This window comes from Micropterus salmoides, unplaced genomic scaffold (genome assembly GCF_014851395.1).
Source record: "Micropterus salmoides isolate LMB-PRFRI ecotype aquatic unplaced genomic scaffold, ASM1485139v1 Ms_hic_scaffold_14, whole genome shotgun sequence".
In the NCBI taxonomy this organism is placed as follows: domain Eukaryota; kingdom Metazoa; phylum Chordata; class Actinopteri; order Centrarchiformes; family Centrarchidae; genus Micropterus; species Micropterus salmoides.
The window spans coordinates 11,264,083-11,281,381 of record NW_024040485.1 but is presented as its reverse complement, the minus strand read 5'-3'; the positions used below and the strand labels follow the sequence as shown (position 1 = coordinate 11,281,381).

Sequence of the window (17,299 nt, the reverse complement as noted above, 5' to 3'; positions counted from 1 at the left end):
CAGGAAACCCTGAACCACTGCGACAAAGCTGTTCCAAGCTTTTTCTTTACTAGTGAATTTACTGTGATTTTACTGTATAATCTAGATCTTGAAAAACTACTCACTTCTGTTACATAGAACACTGCCTATAGATAAAGTATATATTAAGTCTTTAGAAGTCATTTTTGTATTACTTTAGTATAAATACATCTTTATTTGGATTCATAGGTTGTTTTTTCTGACTTTATGTGAACGAAAAGATAGATTCATTGGAAATATACATTTCAAAACATCATTGTCCTAGTCACAAAAGCAAAATTTGCAGGGAATAATAGCCATTTTCTTTACTTTTGAGGCTTAAGCAATTAGGAAAGAACACTTACTACCAAGGACCAAAAATCGTGTTACACAGCGTAATACTTAAGTAAAATATACAGTACTTTATTATCCATCCAAGGTTTGACACATTCAATGAAAACCAAAAATCTGTGGAAAATCACCAAAGTCAGCAGGATTCATCCTGTGGCGACCAATGTCCAACACAATCGCATGACAATCCATCCAGTAGCTAAGATATTTCAATCTGGAACGAAGTGGTGGACAGAGTGATGTTGCAAGCATGGCCGGAGGAAAAAGTTACCTTTAAGTTTAGTCAGGTAGTAACTTTCCAGTGCTATTTCTCATGTCATACAAGGTTAATAAAAAAGATTGTTGAAGTTGTTTTGGAAGCCTAAGTAAAAATGAAGTTTGTGTACAGAGCAGAAGACCCCCACAGAAATAGAAACAGTTTGTGAAAATGAAAGCACTCAGACAGGCATTTTATTTTTCATTTGGGAGGAACGGGTTTATTTCAAAAAACTGTTATCATCCATAGCTGTACAACAGATGCAATGAATACAAATGATCCATAATAGCCACATTTTTAACATGCTGATAGTAAAAAATAGTCATCTTTTGTTTACCGTAAACAGAATGTAAACAGAATTCAAAATGCATCTTATCATGTATAACAAATGAAGAACATGAGATGCATACATTACTGTGTGGAGACGTTGGTGAATAAATTACATACTGTACATTTTAACAAAATGTACGAAGAAAACAAATCACATAATTATCAAGTGTCAAAGAAAATGTGTTCCTCTTACATTCAGATTTAGCTCTCTGCCAGCGTCGTGGCTCGTCACAGTTTTCACAGAAACAGAACAAAAGGTACATTTGCAGTACAACAAAAGGAGGGCATTTCATGGTTCATCTGACTGATCACGTAAACCGTATTTTTATGCACAATACAGACCATAATATATTAAGCACACAATATATTGTCCATATTTTGTCAGAGGCAATTGGCTTGAAGGGAAATTATTGATTGCCCTCTGCAGTTGATCTTGGAGTAGTCTGGAGAATATTCATAACCAGCATTTCCATGAAGTACACATCAGGAGTGTCATGTTCTAATGAGGCAAACAAGCAACAAACAAGTCTGAAAAACTCTCCCTCTGCAGTCAGTCACTCCAGTCACTGCTTTCCTTTAATTTCAAATACACCCTCTTGATCAAGAAGGTTTTGCTGGTATCTGTTCTCCCAACTTCTTGCACTATGGACTTCCTTTTCCCCCCAACTTGAAGAAAAGCAGACACACCACAATGAACATTCATTATTATTGCCAGACTGTCTTTTAACAGTACACTTATGTAAGTAAAAGTTGGCTACATTTTTAGGAGCTTTATCTGTAAGATTTTCTCATGAGGTGGGTGGAAAAAACTGGAGGCGTGGGGGCTGTGACTAAAGTTAAAATAAAGCAATGCTCCTGATATTACCTGCAACCTCTGAGATATACACCTGAGGACAAAAGGTTCATTATGCTGTTATTTTAACGATCGATCATCTTCAGAGCGGCTGAAAAAGATTTCCGTTATCAGGCACTTGAGGATAGCAGGGAGGAAATGTCAGCCAAGAGACAAATTAAATCTCTTAGCCATTTGTTCATACAAAGAAAATTAAGGGATTTAAATGTCGTCTGATGGAAAGTGCGGACAGTCATCAGTGATAACTGCAGAGAGACTGCCTTTCCTTACGCTCCCAGACGGAGAGAATTACAGGCCATTTAGAAAAGCAGTGTTTCTCACTCTCTCACTCGGCTTACTTACAGGTACTGTGCATATGTTGTCCATACACGGTTACATTTCTTTTGTGGTGTCCGAACAATAATGCTGCAATGATGTGTTGAGAGGAAACCCGCTTGACACTGTTCTTGATCATAAAAGTTTATTAAATCAAGGAGTTCAGCATCAATTACAAGCTCTGCAGTAGCTTGGAGAGTGACCCAGCCCGATGACCACTCTGTCTCTCTGTACATCAAACATTGCTTATATAGGATATGTTTAGGTATCTGTTAGGTACCACAGAGGGGTTTGAGTCTGCAAAATAAAAGGTCAAACCCATAGAAGGGTATAGTACTATTTTGAGGTAACAAAACAAGGGGTTAGAAGTCAAATTCTATAGAAGGGTTCAGTCCCTACATAACCACCAATCACTGCTCTCCCCGTAGAAGGACACTGACCCTCTGTCCTGCTGCTACAGTGCTATTTTGAACTGTTATGAGTCAAATGCATAAGTATTGGATACTACACTTTCTTTTTATACAGTGTATATATACTGATATATAAATGCAACACTTTTGTGTTTACTATTACTCACAAATATTGTTCACAAATCCGTCAACATCCACCTCACAGGTGTGGCATATCAAGATGCTGACAGCACGGGTATTGCACATGTGTGCCTTAGGCTTGTCGCAATAAAATGCCACCCGAAAATGTGCAATTCCATCACACAGCACAATGCCACAGACGTCGCAAGTTGTGAGGAAGCGTGCATGCTGACTGCAGGAATGTCCACCAGAGCTGTTGCCCGTGAATTGAATGCTCATTTCTCTACCATAGGCCATCTCCAAAGGCGTTTCAGAGAATTTGGCAGTTCATCCAACAAGCCTCACAACAGCAGACCACATGTAACCACACCAGCCCAGGACCTCCACATCCAGCATCTTCACCTCCAAGATCGTCTGAGACCAGTCACCTGGACAGCTGCTGCAACAATCGCTTTGCATAACCAAAGAATTTCTGCACAAACTGTCAGGAACCGTCTTTGGGAAGCTCATCTGCATGCTCGTGGTCCTCATCGGGTTCTCGACCTGACTGCAATTTCGCAAAGCCACTGAAGAGGAGTGGACCAAACATTCCACAGGCCACAATCAATAACCTGATCAACTCTATGCAAAGGAGATGTGTTGCACTGCGTGAGGCAAATGGTGGTCACACCAGATACTGACTGGTTTAGGGATGCCCCCGAACTACCCCAGTACACAGTGTAACTGCACATTTTTGAGTGGTCTTTTATTGTGACCAGCCTAAGGAAAACCTGTGAGGTGGATGGATTATCTCGGCAAAGGGGAAGTGCTCACTAACACAGATTTTGACAGATTTGTGAACGATATTCGAGAGAAATAGGCCTTTTGTGTACATAGAGAAAGTCTTACATCTTTGAGTTCAGCTCACGATGTATGGGGGCAAAAACAAAAGTGTTGCGTTTATAATTTTGTTCAGTATACATAGAAAGAGAAAGAGAAACATCCCATATAAATAAAGAATTATGCCCTTTCAAGCAGAGATTAAATACTGACCTTACTCAGTTGTCAATGTCCGATATGTGGTTCTCCATCTGCAATTACAAGAAGAAAAAAATCTGTCATGATATCAATAGAGAGATCAGTGAGATGGACATAGTCATCCATTCTTTAACTGGTCCTTTTTCAATTCCTAATCATTTTAAGTTAAATAATAAAAATAGTGAGTTTGTTGTTTAAAATGTCACATGGATGGCTTTTTCATTAAGTACCAATTGAATCAGAATAAAATAATTTGTCTTTTAGAACTGCTTTTAAGGCTGCTAAAAACTATTTTTTTCCAACAGGACTTGGCACCTGCACACAGTGCCAAAGCTACCAGTACCTGGTTTAAGGACCATGGTATCCCTTTTCTTATTTGGCCAGCAAACTCGCCTGACCTTAACCCTATAGTAAATCTATGGGGTATTGTGAAGAGGAAGATGCGATACGCCAAACCTAACAATGCAGAAGAGCTGAGGGCCACTATCAGAGCAACCTGGGCTCTCATAACACCTGAGCAGTGCCACAGACTGATCGACTCCATGCCACGTCGCATTGCTGCAGTAATTCAGGCAAAAGGAGCCCGGACTAAGTATTGAGTGCTGTACATGCTCATACTTTTCATGTTCATACTTTTCAGTTGGCCAATATTTCTAAAAATACTTTTTTTGTATTGGTCTTAAGTAATATTCTAATTTTCGGGAAATACTGAATTCATTAGTTGTCAGTTTTAATCATCACAATTAAATAAACACTTCATAAAATATATCAGTCTGTGTGTAATGAATGAATATAATATCCAAGTTTCACTTTTTGAATGGAATTAGTGTAAGTAAATCAACTTTTTGATATTCTAATTTTATGACCAGCACCTGTAGTTGTTGACAGTGTATCTAGTCTACTGAAATTAATAAAAAATTGTGGAACGGGGCACAACTGGCTAGATCGTGTATGGTCAATGTGTTATATTGTGGCCAAATTGTTATACAGATAGTTTCAATTCATGAATATCTGCAATTTTCTATAGAGGTCCCAGTAATATTTGTTTTTAAAGTGTACTGAAGTAGATTATCACATGGCAAGGTTAAGCTATATTTGAGTAAAAAAAATGTCAAATGTAGTTGCAAAACAATACTTTCCACTCATATCTTAAGAAACTATTCTAATATTCTGTTGACTCCCCTGCTCTTCCATTCATTTCTAGAGGCCAGAGGGTGTGGATGACAAGGGGAAAACAATGGAGTGGAACTAAGATGTGTGTGGGGAAATTACAAAAAACTAAACACTACTAAAGTTTGCTAATGTTGTCTTTTTAGAAGTTGGACGGCAGATTTAGTCAGATTTAGTCAGATTTAGGCGGAGCCAGGCTGGCTCTTTCTAGTCTTTGTGCTAAGCTTAGCTAACTGGGTCCTGACTATAGCTTCATATTTGCCATGCAGATATGAGAGTGATATCAATCTTTTCATCTGACTCTCTACAAAAAAGCAAATAAGTTAACTGCCCAAAATGTCAGACTATTCCTTTAACACCTCAGCCTATGACTTTAATCTTGTTAAATGAAAACATGTAGGCCTACAGCTAATGCAAATAAACACACTCAGAGACTCATACAAACACTTTCACACACACACACACACACACACACACACACACACACAGAAAGATCCTGATGAACACATTATCCTCTCACAGGAGGACTCAGTTAGACCACTTGCTTCTTGTTGAGACTGTAAAAGGCTACTTGGCGGTCTTACCATATCGCTGGTGCCTTCATCTTCATAGTCGTCTTCGCCGCCGTCCGTCATCTCCCCCGCCTCCACCTCGATTGTCCCTTCTGCTTCCTCTCCACCAGAGTGGCCTGCTGCATCACCATGGAGACACTCACACACCTCCTCTTGTTTCCTCTGCATCTCTAGCAAAAACAGAACGAGAGAAACAGAGGAAGCCTGGCGGTTAACATCATAATAGATCTATTGAATTGATATTTTATTTCTACTAATAGAAGAATTTAGCTTTCAGACAAGCCGCTTTATAAATCCTTAATATGTTCACTTTGCCCTGCGTGTGTCTTTCATTTCCATATAGTGAGGACTCTGTCTCTTCCCCATGTAATGTTTATATGCATGCAGACAGGTCCTCCCCTCCCCTCCGTCAAATCTTACCAGCATCAGAGCGATGTTGCCTCTCAATCTTCTCCAGCCTTCCCAGCAGTGAGTCGATCTTGGTCTTAATCTGTGACAGCTCCTTTTTGATTGTTACGAGCTGGTCTGTCTTCACTGGGAGCATACGTTAATAAAGTTAAAAAGCATAATTCATGTGATGTTTGACAAGGAGACAGACAGCAACTGCACCGCTCCGATGTATCTCAGCAGCCGAGTTCATTGGCAGAAATGTGGCTGAGGCTTAATTAGTGAAAGAGCATGGTTATGGAAGCCAAAGTTTAAGACATTTCAATGTAGTAATTCATGGGGAGAATACTGATTAAAATCTGTGAGAGTATGAGCAATGCAAAGGCAAGTATTGAGCAGTTTTCTTTCGCAGTTTGGGCCATCATTTATATCACTAATAATAAAACTGTATTCACCAACCAATTCACTTTCTGACTGAGAGTTAAATGCTAAAGGTAGGTGACCTTGCTTTCAGTATTTGTGCTAAGCTAACCAGCTACTGGCTGTAGCCATTTATGTAACAGACAAATATGAGAATGACAACCAAGCCAATAAGCACTTTTCCCTTAAACCAGCATGGATTGATTTTTTGGGCCACAGCAACAACGACGCTGTAAACACATTGACCAAGTTGACACAGCAAATGTGTTTGCAAACAACTGTCTATTTAAAAATCCAGCAGCAGTAGCAATAATTTGGAGTCATGTTTCTGGCAACCTGATGAATGTAAGTCTAATTCTCACTCTCCCTTTAGCTTTGTTCTTGGTCTCTACCAACCCATGAGGGAAATATCCCTCTTTAGCAGCTAAAAGCTCCACTATGCTCACCAGTTACTTGGTAACCCACTGCAGTGGGCTGTGACTGAAAATTATGCCATGAGAGTGAAAAAACAAAGTTGCAGGCCATGAAAGCAAAACAATGAGCTGACAGACTGTAAAACTTTCCATAGTGCTGAGGAAAATAGCAGAGTCGGGTGATTATACTACATGGGTTCATTACTACGAGTGATACCTTTTACATTACACATATTCAGTTGTACCTTTGTTAATATAAAAATATTTACTAGTGCAGCTTTCATTGCTGAGATCTGCAAAAGTTAAAAATAAGTACCTGCAAATAAGGTGATTTAAATATAATTTACAACCTTTCTAAAGCTGAAAGAATTAGTCGATTAATTGATAAACAGAAAATTAATCAGTAATAATTTTGATAACTATTGAATCAACCAAGTTATTAATAAATAAATAAAAACAATGAAAGCTGTTCAAGCTACTTAAATGTGTAGATTTGCTGCTTCACTTTGACTTATATGATTGTAAACTACATTTTTCAGGGGTTGCACTGTTAGTTGGATACAACAACACATTTGAGGATGTGAACTCAGGGAAAGTATGATAGGTATTTTTCACTATTTTCAGACATCTTACAGACCAAACAATTAAGCACTTGGTGGCAAAAATAATCTATAATAACTACACAAATAAGACCCAAGTTGTAATAAACTGAAATTTTCATTTAAACAGAGCCGGACAAAGTGACTTATAAGAACAAAAAGGGACATACATTTAGGGGCTGTGATGGAAGAGCTGACATTGAGCGCTCGGGAGGAGGTAGAGGAGGAGGAGGAAGAGGAAGAACAGGTCCTGACTGGAAAGGAGGTTTTGGCTCTGCGTGTGGACGGAACAACTAGCCGCGAACGTTTGATGGGGATCACAGCCCGGGTTGGCGGCACGACACGACCGTGGTACTCAAAGAGTCTGAAGAGACATGAAAAATAAAGTTGCAGCACCTTGGCAACAATAGAAAGGTTACAAATGCATTACAGAGCAGAAAAAAAACACATTTTTAAAAAGGAGGGAGAGGTATTTCTGGAACTATTATGGGCATTGAACAGCAAAGTGTGTCAGCAAGTTGTTGTCCCCCCCCCCCTAGGAGTCACTTGTGATCCCTAGATGTTGTTACTTGAGCAACAAGAGGTACTTTCAAAGCACCTAATAGACAAACTGCAAAAGATGTTTGAACGATAGTGGTATATATTGAACAATGTCACAGCCATTCAATCAAATCCTGTTCCCCATTGCCTACAACACATCAAATTGCCAAAATAGCAATAATGACTCAAAACTGAAGGATTCAACTCTCAGGGATATTGCAAAGGAGAGCAAGTAAACAAACCAATGAAAATGTCAGAAGGAAGATACATTTTCTGCCTTGCCAGCGCAAACGACCAGCCGGGGGACTATCTGACATTCAGTACTCGCCTGTGCGGATAAAAGCATCATTAGTAAGCCCAACGGAGAGGAATAAAAACCTCCCCAATATGACATTCATTATGCCTATGATAATGTAGTTACTTTGCCTCAGATGGAAATGGGGCTATTCTACTCAAAACTCATCTTTATGGAAGTATCTGACTCGAAAATGGGCATAAAGGACGGTGTACACTGAAGGGCAAAATATCAGGGGATAAACGATACGGAAAATTAAAAAGGACAAAGCAAGCCAGACTGTGCTGATATTTACTACTACAAATCTTTTTTACATACCTGCTGTAAAAATCATCTCTGTAGTAGTCATAGTCAAACTCGTAGCCACTGTGAAGATAAAAGAGACCCCTTTTTATTTTTCTGTTACAGTGTAAAATGCATTTTTTTTCCAGTCAAGTTTGAAATTAAATTATCACAGGTACACACACACACACACACACACACACACACCTAAAATGAATAATCTGTTATGTGTTTTCTTTGTGCCAAGCTAACTGGCTACTGGGTGTAGCAGCCTTATATTGAACATACAGACATGAGAGTGGTATCTTCTCATCTAACTCTGACAAAACGTGAATAAATGTATTTCCCAAAATGTTTAATTATTGAATCAAAGGCTACAGCTAGAAGCCAGTTAGCTAGCTTAGTGTATAGATTAACAGGGAGAATCAGCGAACCTAAGGTGACCAGATTTCTGAAAAGAAAACTGGGGATATTTTTGGTTTGGTGGTCAGTATGTCATTAAAAAATCTAAGGTTATTATCTATGAAAGGAAAAAGGGGGACAATTTTGGTTTTATAATCCGTCAAATATAAGTCTTTTTGAGGCAGAAACTACCTTTCAGTCAATAGGTAGAGGCTGCAATCACTTTCTGGCAAGCGGAATACTGCATTTTATGTGTTGTTTTGCCCATAAAGGTATTTTAAGAGGCAAAAAGTACTAGGTGAGTTATAATATGTCAAACATCAACTCTCATGAATATAATCAAGTCATTTCAGGGCAGATATAACCTTTCAGTCAATAAGTAGAGGCTGCAATCACTTTCTGGCAAGTAGAATACTGCATTTTATGTGTTCTTTTGGCTATTTAAAGGTATTTTAAGAGGTAAAAAGTACTAGGTGAGTTATAATCTGTGAAATATAACTTCTGACTGAAATCAAGTCATTTTGAGGCAGAATCTAGGCCTACTGCAGAGTAGAAGCTGCAATAACTTTCTAGTAAGTGGAATACTGCATTACATGGGTTGTATTTGCCATTTAAAAGGTATTTCAACAGGTAAAAAGGACTGGATTGGTTGATACACAGCGTGTTAAATAATGTAGAGTCATAAGGATAATTGCAAAAGAGGTCATGTTTTTATTTTATATATAACTTAGCAGCAAGTCATGTTAATTATAGGCTACATTCCGTTTTCTATATATAAGCAAGGATATTAGACACAGGCCTACCAAACACATAATCTATTGGCAACAACAGGCTTCTATTATTACCTATAATTACATAAATGTCAGGCCTGGTTACCCACTTATTTGGCCACAATTGTGATGATTCTGCTGAAAGAAACGTTAAAGAAGCCTATCACTTTGCTGTCACCACGGACATGAATTGATTTTTGTTTTCAAGTTATGTCTGTTTGATCTAGATAAAAGCATCTGCAGACGTAAAGAGACTGGGCGAAAGAAATTTAACATGCTGCACGTGCTCCCGTGGAAGGCAATCAGTTTTCGGCGGACGATAACTTTTCAGCACACCTGTATTCTCTGCTGTCCAGTCTTTCTGGCCAAGTAAAATCTGATTTCAGGTCTGTTAACACCTTATACAGTCTATGTTTAACATAAAGTTAAAAATGGGGACAGCACCAGACTGTCCCCATTTTTAACTTTGCAGAAAATGGGTATGTCTGGTCACCCTAAGCTCACCTGGCTCTGTAACTTCAGAGGTCATTGTCCATTGCACTTAACTGCCCATAAAAACAACAACTCATAATTTTTACACTTTTTGATTTTGTACAGATTAAACTAACAAGATATATTGTGACATGTTTGTTGGTGCGCTTTAACAGTGCTGGTAGGCTAGCTAGGTTTCATCCTGTTTCCAGTCTTTATGCTAAGCTAACCATCTCCAGCTTCATATTTAGCGTACAAACACAGGTTACGACCATCTCATCTAACTTGCAGCAAGAAAGTGAATAAGCAAATTTCCCAAGTTTTGTTTTTCTTAGGCTGTTAGGATGTTAGCCATATAGTGCATTTGTTTTTCTTTGCTTCCAACAGGACTTTTAAAATGTCGAGAATATGTAATAGCAACAATCAGAAAAGGGGCACTGATGGCAGGGAAATGACTGTTCTCCAGAAGTACCCAGCCTGCCAATGAGGATCGTGAGCACATATTTTACAGACAGCAGAATGTAAGTGCGGCAAGAAAAGTAGGTCAGCCAAGCAATATGCGAATGATAACAGTAAAATAAAACACATTTCTAACAGACCTGTAGAGGGATGAGAGAGGCCTCTTGGAACCCATCTTAGGCCTGTATGGTTTTGGCTCTCCTGCCATGTTGATATCTGGAAACAAAAGGAAAATCACTGTCATGATGTGATACAGTAGAGGCTACAATGAAATTCTGTGTAAAATATAGCGGTAAAAATCTGTGTTTTTAAAACAAAACATATTCTCCTGCACTGTTTTTTCTTTTGGGAAAATATTACTGGATATTTATATGTGCTTTAATGAGGCTTTAATAGGTTCCAAGCTGTTTAACTGTCACTAAATTTAGTGGGAACTTGTGATGGGCTTTTTTTTTTTACTATTTTCTTACATGTTACAGAGTAATTAATCCGTTTTTACTTTAATGAAAGATTAATCAAAAATTAAATGTGTTAATTGCAGCTGTACATTTTTGTATTGTATGTATAGTTTGTACTCCCTGTAATCACAGTCTCAGGTCAAAACAATCTGAACTTGAATTTCATAGCTTGAGCACCACACATTTTTCACATACTACATTAAACCCAAAATCAAACCCCAAACTCACCATCACTGAGTTACATGTTTTTTAGACTAACATGAAGCATGTAGAGCAACCTTCAATATCCTAATTAGAGGATTTTCTTTTGAGAAAAAAAAGTGCAAGGTGTGATTAGAGGAAGAGCGTCACTGACAAATGCTGGAGGGCTGATTCCCCTAAATCACTTCTCCGACACGGACACATCAGACATACTTCTTTCTGTCTGTCTTCTAAATTTCACCCCTTGGGTAACCTGGCAGATTTTTCATCTTAGAGAAATGTATTTCATGTGGCAAACTTTTCTGAAGACTGAATCTTTGCAGGGAAACCCCGCAGATTCAGAGTCACTGTTTTAAGAAAGTGCCCTATAGACAAAAAGAGGCATACTTTTTATTTTATGTTATGTTTTAACTACTGATTTTCTACTACTGTAACATAACGCACATAGCATAATATACATTAAACCCACAATATATTTCTCTAACTGCATCAACAACACCCTTATACAGTACAAAAAACAAAACATGACCTACATTAAATCATGGCACCAAACAACCCTCATAAAAACAGGGTTAGCAATGGTGATTTCAGCACTGAGCAAAATATTCAACCTTAAACTTTTTGATGTTTTAGAAATGATATACAGCAGCCATTCACAGTGATATCAAAGCCCTTTATACTCCTATAAAGGACATGGCTACATTGGCCTTCATCATTATGCAAAGACACAAAGTCAGTCTATGAAACACAAAAGCATAATAGAAGTAAACATATTCAGACTGTATAGTCTCTACACTCTGTTCTGACCTTACTTAATACTGGGCCTGACTGTTTTTATGCAACACAGAAAAACATTATGTATTTTGTTAAAAGAGCTGTAATGAAGTTCAATGTAATCACTGAAGATGAATAAATGTAATAATACTGTAACAGAGGTTTTCAAAATGTAGAAGAGCTGAAGGGAAGGCACAGAGGAAGAGAGTCCAAGATACCACCTGAGGTAAAAGGGACAAGCATATAGCAGTGCAGTCCTTAAAGGGTAACTTCGGTATTTCTCAACCTTTTCCAATGTTTTTGTGTCTGTGTGACTAATTGGGACAAAATCTTTTTAAAATTGGTCTAGCACTGAGCAAGTGCGCTTCAGTAGCAGCAAATCAGCTCTGCAATGTACTCCTCGTAAGCGGTGCAATTGCGCCCCGTCAAAGCATATCCACTAAAGTGCTTGTTTTTGCCACTGACAGGATCAGATTGTTATTACAAGTGTCAGACAACATTATGGAAAGGACCCATACAGAGATAGACCTTTTTTAATGAGTAATATCCTTTTTGTTTAACCAGAAACAGTCACTATATTGCTCTCGTCAAAGCCAGAGTCCATTGCTGAAAACCTCTAGTTAGTAGCATATAAAATAATTCTGAATACATGTCTATGAAAAGTTATTTTACAAATGAAACTATTGAATTTTTTTCTCCCGTAGCTAGATAATAAAACAAATTGTGGGGTGAAACATGCTTAAAAATGGTCATACATTATGTTAAAAATGTCCTTAATTGACCTGTTTTCCATCTTTATGTCAAAAACATAATAATCTTGCTTGATATTTGAGTTAATCAATGTAAAAATCTATTATAATTTGTTAGTGTAAGTAAGCACTTTTATCTACTATTAAGTAGACAAATCTATACATTCATCAAATTGTAAATTTAGATGAAACAGCAAGTAGAAGAATTATTCACAAATGGCCAAGGCTGAAATAAATACCAGATTCAGAAATGAATATAAAATAATTAATTATCAAGTTGTAAAGGAAAAATCTAAAAATGTTCTGGTTATGGCTTCTCAAATGTGAGAGGTTGCTTTGTTTAATATTGTTTTTGACTCAGACAAAGCATTACTTTAGGTTATGGTAACTTGAGGTATTAATTGATCAATCAATTAATCAAAACTTAAGTCTAGAGATTCTTTTTTATTGAAAGTATCACTGACGCCCTCAAAGAGACATAGATAAAGACAAGCAGAGAGGCTGATTTTAGGGCCTTGGGACAAATGAGACATTGATTATGCAAGAAAATGACTAGTCAATGTAAGGATAGTATTCTTAACACTTTGTTCACTTTTTAAATTTAAATTAAATCCCCCTCAAATGCATTAGCAAACTAGTGAGACTCATCTGTACACACCGCATGTGACTCTTGTCATGATTGACAGATCCTTCTACCTGCCAAGAGCCCTACTGCACTAAACCAGGCTGGTATCACTGCATTTACTCTGTCGGCTTGTCGCTGCTTCTTCTCAAACTCAGCTCAATCAGCCTTGAATGTTGCTCAAGGTCATACACAAAAACACCAACAAATACACACACACACACAGACAAAGCAGGAGATATCCCTGTCTGACGGATGAGTCACCCTTGACAGCTTCAACAAGTTGCACAGATAAAACATCAGTGCCTTGGGGATCATGCAGCAACAAATATCATGGCAGGAGCTGAAGTCAAATCATTTCGCCAAAAGCATTGCAGTCTTAATCTTTTTTTTGATGATCATGAAATCCAAAGCTGCAATGTTTGTGCACTGAGCTTATGAATTAAAGAATGGAAGATATCTCAGCATACAAGATCTATGTTTTCCTCTGTCACACCTTTTCTCTCTGGCTCACAACAGCTGCACCTGGGTCTGGATCTTCCAACACATTGTCTACAGATTAACCATGGTGCTATATATGGAGCCCAGACTTTACCTCCCTCTCTGTTTTCTCTTTATTCCCTGCTTGCTCTCCCTAATGGACATTTGGGATGTATGTGTAGCCCAAGGACAGCAGTACCATTATCATTAGGCTCCAGGAAGACGTGAGGGATGGTTCACATTGTTCACAAGTGCGCTCTCCTCCAGTCTCCTGCTAGGGTCATTAAAGATAGAGCAGAGCACTAAAAAGCACTCTCAAACGAACGCCGCCACCTCACAACACCCCCAACCCTCCATACCCCCAACAGACACACTGAGCCTCTGATTAATTACAGTCATTATGCTAATCATATACAAAAAATGGAACGAATGTGTGTGCGTCCATAAAACGTAGAGACTGCAGATAGCAGAGATAGAGATTGTGTTGCTAAGCAATAGCCAGATAGGACTTAATTGATACTGTAAACTGTATGCAGCATCACACTAATGGGGTATATAAAAAGTTACTTTATGTTGAAGCCATTATAAGTAAGTTGGCCGCAGCAGAGACAAATTCATTGACTACAGTCAGACCAAAGTCAGACACAGATAATGTGAAACTGCTGCTCATCCTCCAGACTTGTGAGAGGCTATTCTTCTTGTTCCACACTGGTAAAACGTTAAATGTACTGCTTTCAGACAGTGTTGTAAAGAGGGTGGGTGATGAGACCAACATCTTCTGTAATTTTATATCACACTGCCGATTTGCTTCAGAAAACGATGGGCAAGTGTACTTAGAAGAATTTATGCTGTTTTGAAGGCAAAGGGTGGTCACGCCAAATATTGATAAATGTAATCTATTAACATGTCCATGTGCCTGGTTGATCTTACTTTATAGCATTATATATGTATATATTTACTAACTAAAACTGGAGTAAAGAGGCATCAATAAAATTTGAGAATAAATACATTTTGAGATTTAGAGATTTCGCTTGCATGTTACAAACTGGTATCGGGAAAAATCGTTTTTATTAACATTGTGAAATTGATGTCAGCCATATCACCCAGCCATAAGCAGGTCTTAACGTGGACCTCTAACAACATTTAGAGGCACAGTTTTTAAATCACACACCCTGGAGGCCAAAGGGGTGTTTTCACACTGTCTCCACTCACAGTGTATGTGTACAAGATGAAAGGATCAATCTCAGACTTTACTAGACTTCATATTAATTGAGCATCTCCTAAGGCAAGGATGTAGCTGAGCTCAGTAACAGTTTTATCCTGGATCCTTCAAGAATACAATCATCACGACCTCAGGGCCCTCTGACACAGTTGGGGTTCATTCATATTAATGAAGCTAAATTACCTGCGAGTGTGTTGCTGAGTTAGTACACGTGTGTCTATTTTAGTTAGATATAGACCCCTCATCTTAGCGTGCCCTTGAGCTCGTTGTCCCCAGAGGTGTGGACGAGTCATAGCAGGACTGGGAGCAGAGAGACACACACACACACACACACAAATCTGAACTAGTCCACTGGGATGAGCATCATTTAAAAAGGAAAAAGGAGCTTTAATAACTAGCCTTTGTGCTGCTTCCATTTAGCCAAGCACAAGCCAAATGACCGTGTAGTAGCAATTTTCCTCTTGATTGGGGTTATTCTCATAGGTAACAATTCATTTGAAGACACTTTACAAAGCAACCTAGCCTTTAAACTCTGTCTTTTTTGATTTATGGCTCTTAGGAAATGTGTAAATGGGTAATAATTTCAATTATTAAACTAAGAATTAAACTAGTGCTCTATGTCCAATTACGACAGAAGAGGTAAGGGACATGATAATATATATAATTAGAAAAGAAATGAGAGAATACATTTCCTCCCTGAACTAATGCCTAAACATAATCTTTGGCAGGCAAAGGATCAATCCTGGCACTGAACAAACTCCATCTCTGCTGTAACACGCATCCTGAGAGCCGGTGAGCAGTGTTTGATTAAGAGATCACACAGGCACCTGTGTGAATACAAATGTGCGACTAAGAGACATCCTGCGTGACAGCTGTCGCAGATTCAATCTATGTGGTGTTCTCACACCCTGTAAGTCTGACAGGATTTGAATAATCTCCGATCTCGGCTCAAGGGCAAAGCCAGCTTCAGCTTTTTATTACACCTAACTGTTTCCTCTAGCAGGGCAGAGTGAGTGACAGGGTGAGGAAGCAGACACTGTGAATGTGTGTGGGGATATGCATATACACTGTGTATGCATTAGTGTGTGTGTGTGTGTGTGTGTGTGTGTGTGTGTGTGTGTGTGTGTGTGTGTGTGTGTGTGTGTGTGTGTGTGTGTTGGTGGGGGGGGCAAGGACCTTCTGTTCACATGCTCTTCTGGTCACATTGTAATTATAAATAGTCATGATGTCTTTGTAAATATATGATATTTTGTATAATTATGGATAGTATAACATTTTCATGTTAGTTTCACAAAGATAGACTGACTATGGCATAGATAATAATAATAATAGTCAGACTCAATATAAATGTCAAAGTTCTCTAGTGCTATTGTGATTAAATGTTGATCTTTCACTCTTGATACTCTGGCATGACAATTTGACAGCTAGGCCTATTCTACTTTTGTTCATCCTTTTTCCTTGTTACCGAACCAATTCACTCTTTGGTCTAGGCTAACTCTTGTGTAACGTTGTTGTTTCTCATCTTTTTCTGATTTGTAATCACTATCATTGAATTCCACTGTTTTATAATTGCTTCCCATATGCTTCCCAAATGCCACCTTCTGTCTTCAACGTTTATTGGATTGAACAGTCAGAACTACATCAAAGATGTGCTGAATTTTAGATTTAACTAGTCATAATCTAATTGGAGATTAGAGCTGAAAGAAGTTGTTAATTGTTGATAGAAAATATACAGTCAACTACTTTGATGATCATCATGTGTTTTCTGCGTTTGCCTTGTCTTCCATTCTAAATCAACTGAATATCTGTTGGCCAGATGAAAAGAAAGCCATTTGAAAACATCACCTTTAGGATACTGACATTCTGACATCATTAAACCAAACATGAATTGATTAAATAAGAACATAATTGGCTGATTAATCAACAGTGAAAATAATTGTTAGCTGCAGTCCTAATGGAGATATCACATTCACATAATCAGATAATCAAAACTCAATTGAATATCTTTAATTCGATTCTCCATACGACTCAATGACTTATTCTTCCTAGTAAGAATGCAATAAGAAAAATATCTTTAAGTCTATTCAAATTACTATGCTACCAACTCTCTCTGAGCTACATACACTGATCTAGGGCGTATTAGATCCTGACGGATTTCAATCAGAATGGGAACCTCAAGGCTTTAACAGTTTTTGCTATGGTTGGAAGGGGACACATGGATTAATTGCTTATCGGCCTGTCCTTCCTTAATGAATTCCTTGTAGTTTGCTCTTTCGCCCTCTTAAGCAAAATGGTTATTTGGCGGCACATACATTTGGCAGCCTGTCCCAAAGGCTCCCAAGCATCTAATAAAAATGTTTTCAT

General features: G+C 38.2%; 1 protein-coding gene across 3 annotated transcripts in view; it reads right to left on the bottom strand.

Moving 5' to 3' along the window:
- Positions 1–795: 795 nt before the first annotated feature.
- The window catches only part of LOC119901886 (RNA-binding Raly-like protein), a 40,860-nt gene continuing 24,356 nt past the window's right edge, over positions 796–17,299 (bottom strand). For 2 of the 3 annotated variants that reach the window (XM_038717636.1, XM_038717635.1), the window contains exons 3-9: positions 10,570–10,645; positions 8,364–8,411; positions 7,381–7,574; positions 5,812–5,925; positions 5,404–5,561; positions 3,665–3,702; positions 796–1,600 (exon numbers count right to left, since the gene is read on the bottom strand). In XM_038717636.1, coding sequence (XP_038573564.1) covers positions 3,670–3,702; positions 5,404–5,561; positions 5,812–5,925; positions 7,381–7,574; positions 8,364–8,411; positions 10,570–10,645 — 623 coding nt within the window. In that variant the 3' untranslated portion in view covers positions 796–1,600; positions 3,665–3,669. The remainder of the gene's footprint in view (positions 1,601–3,664; positions 3,703–5,403; positions 5,562–5,811; positions 5,926–7,380; positions 7,575–8,363; positions 8,412–10,569; positions 10,646–17,299) is intronic. The other variant, XM_038717637.1, reaches the window with a different exon arrangement.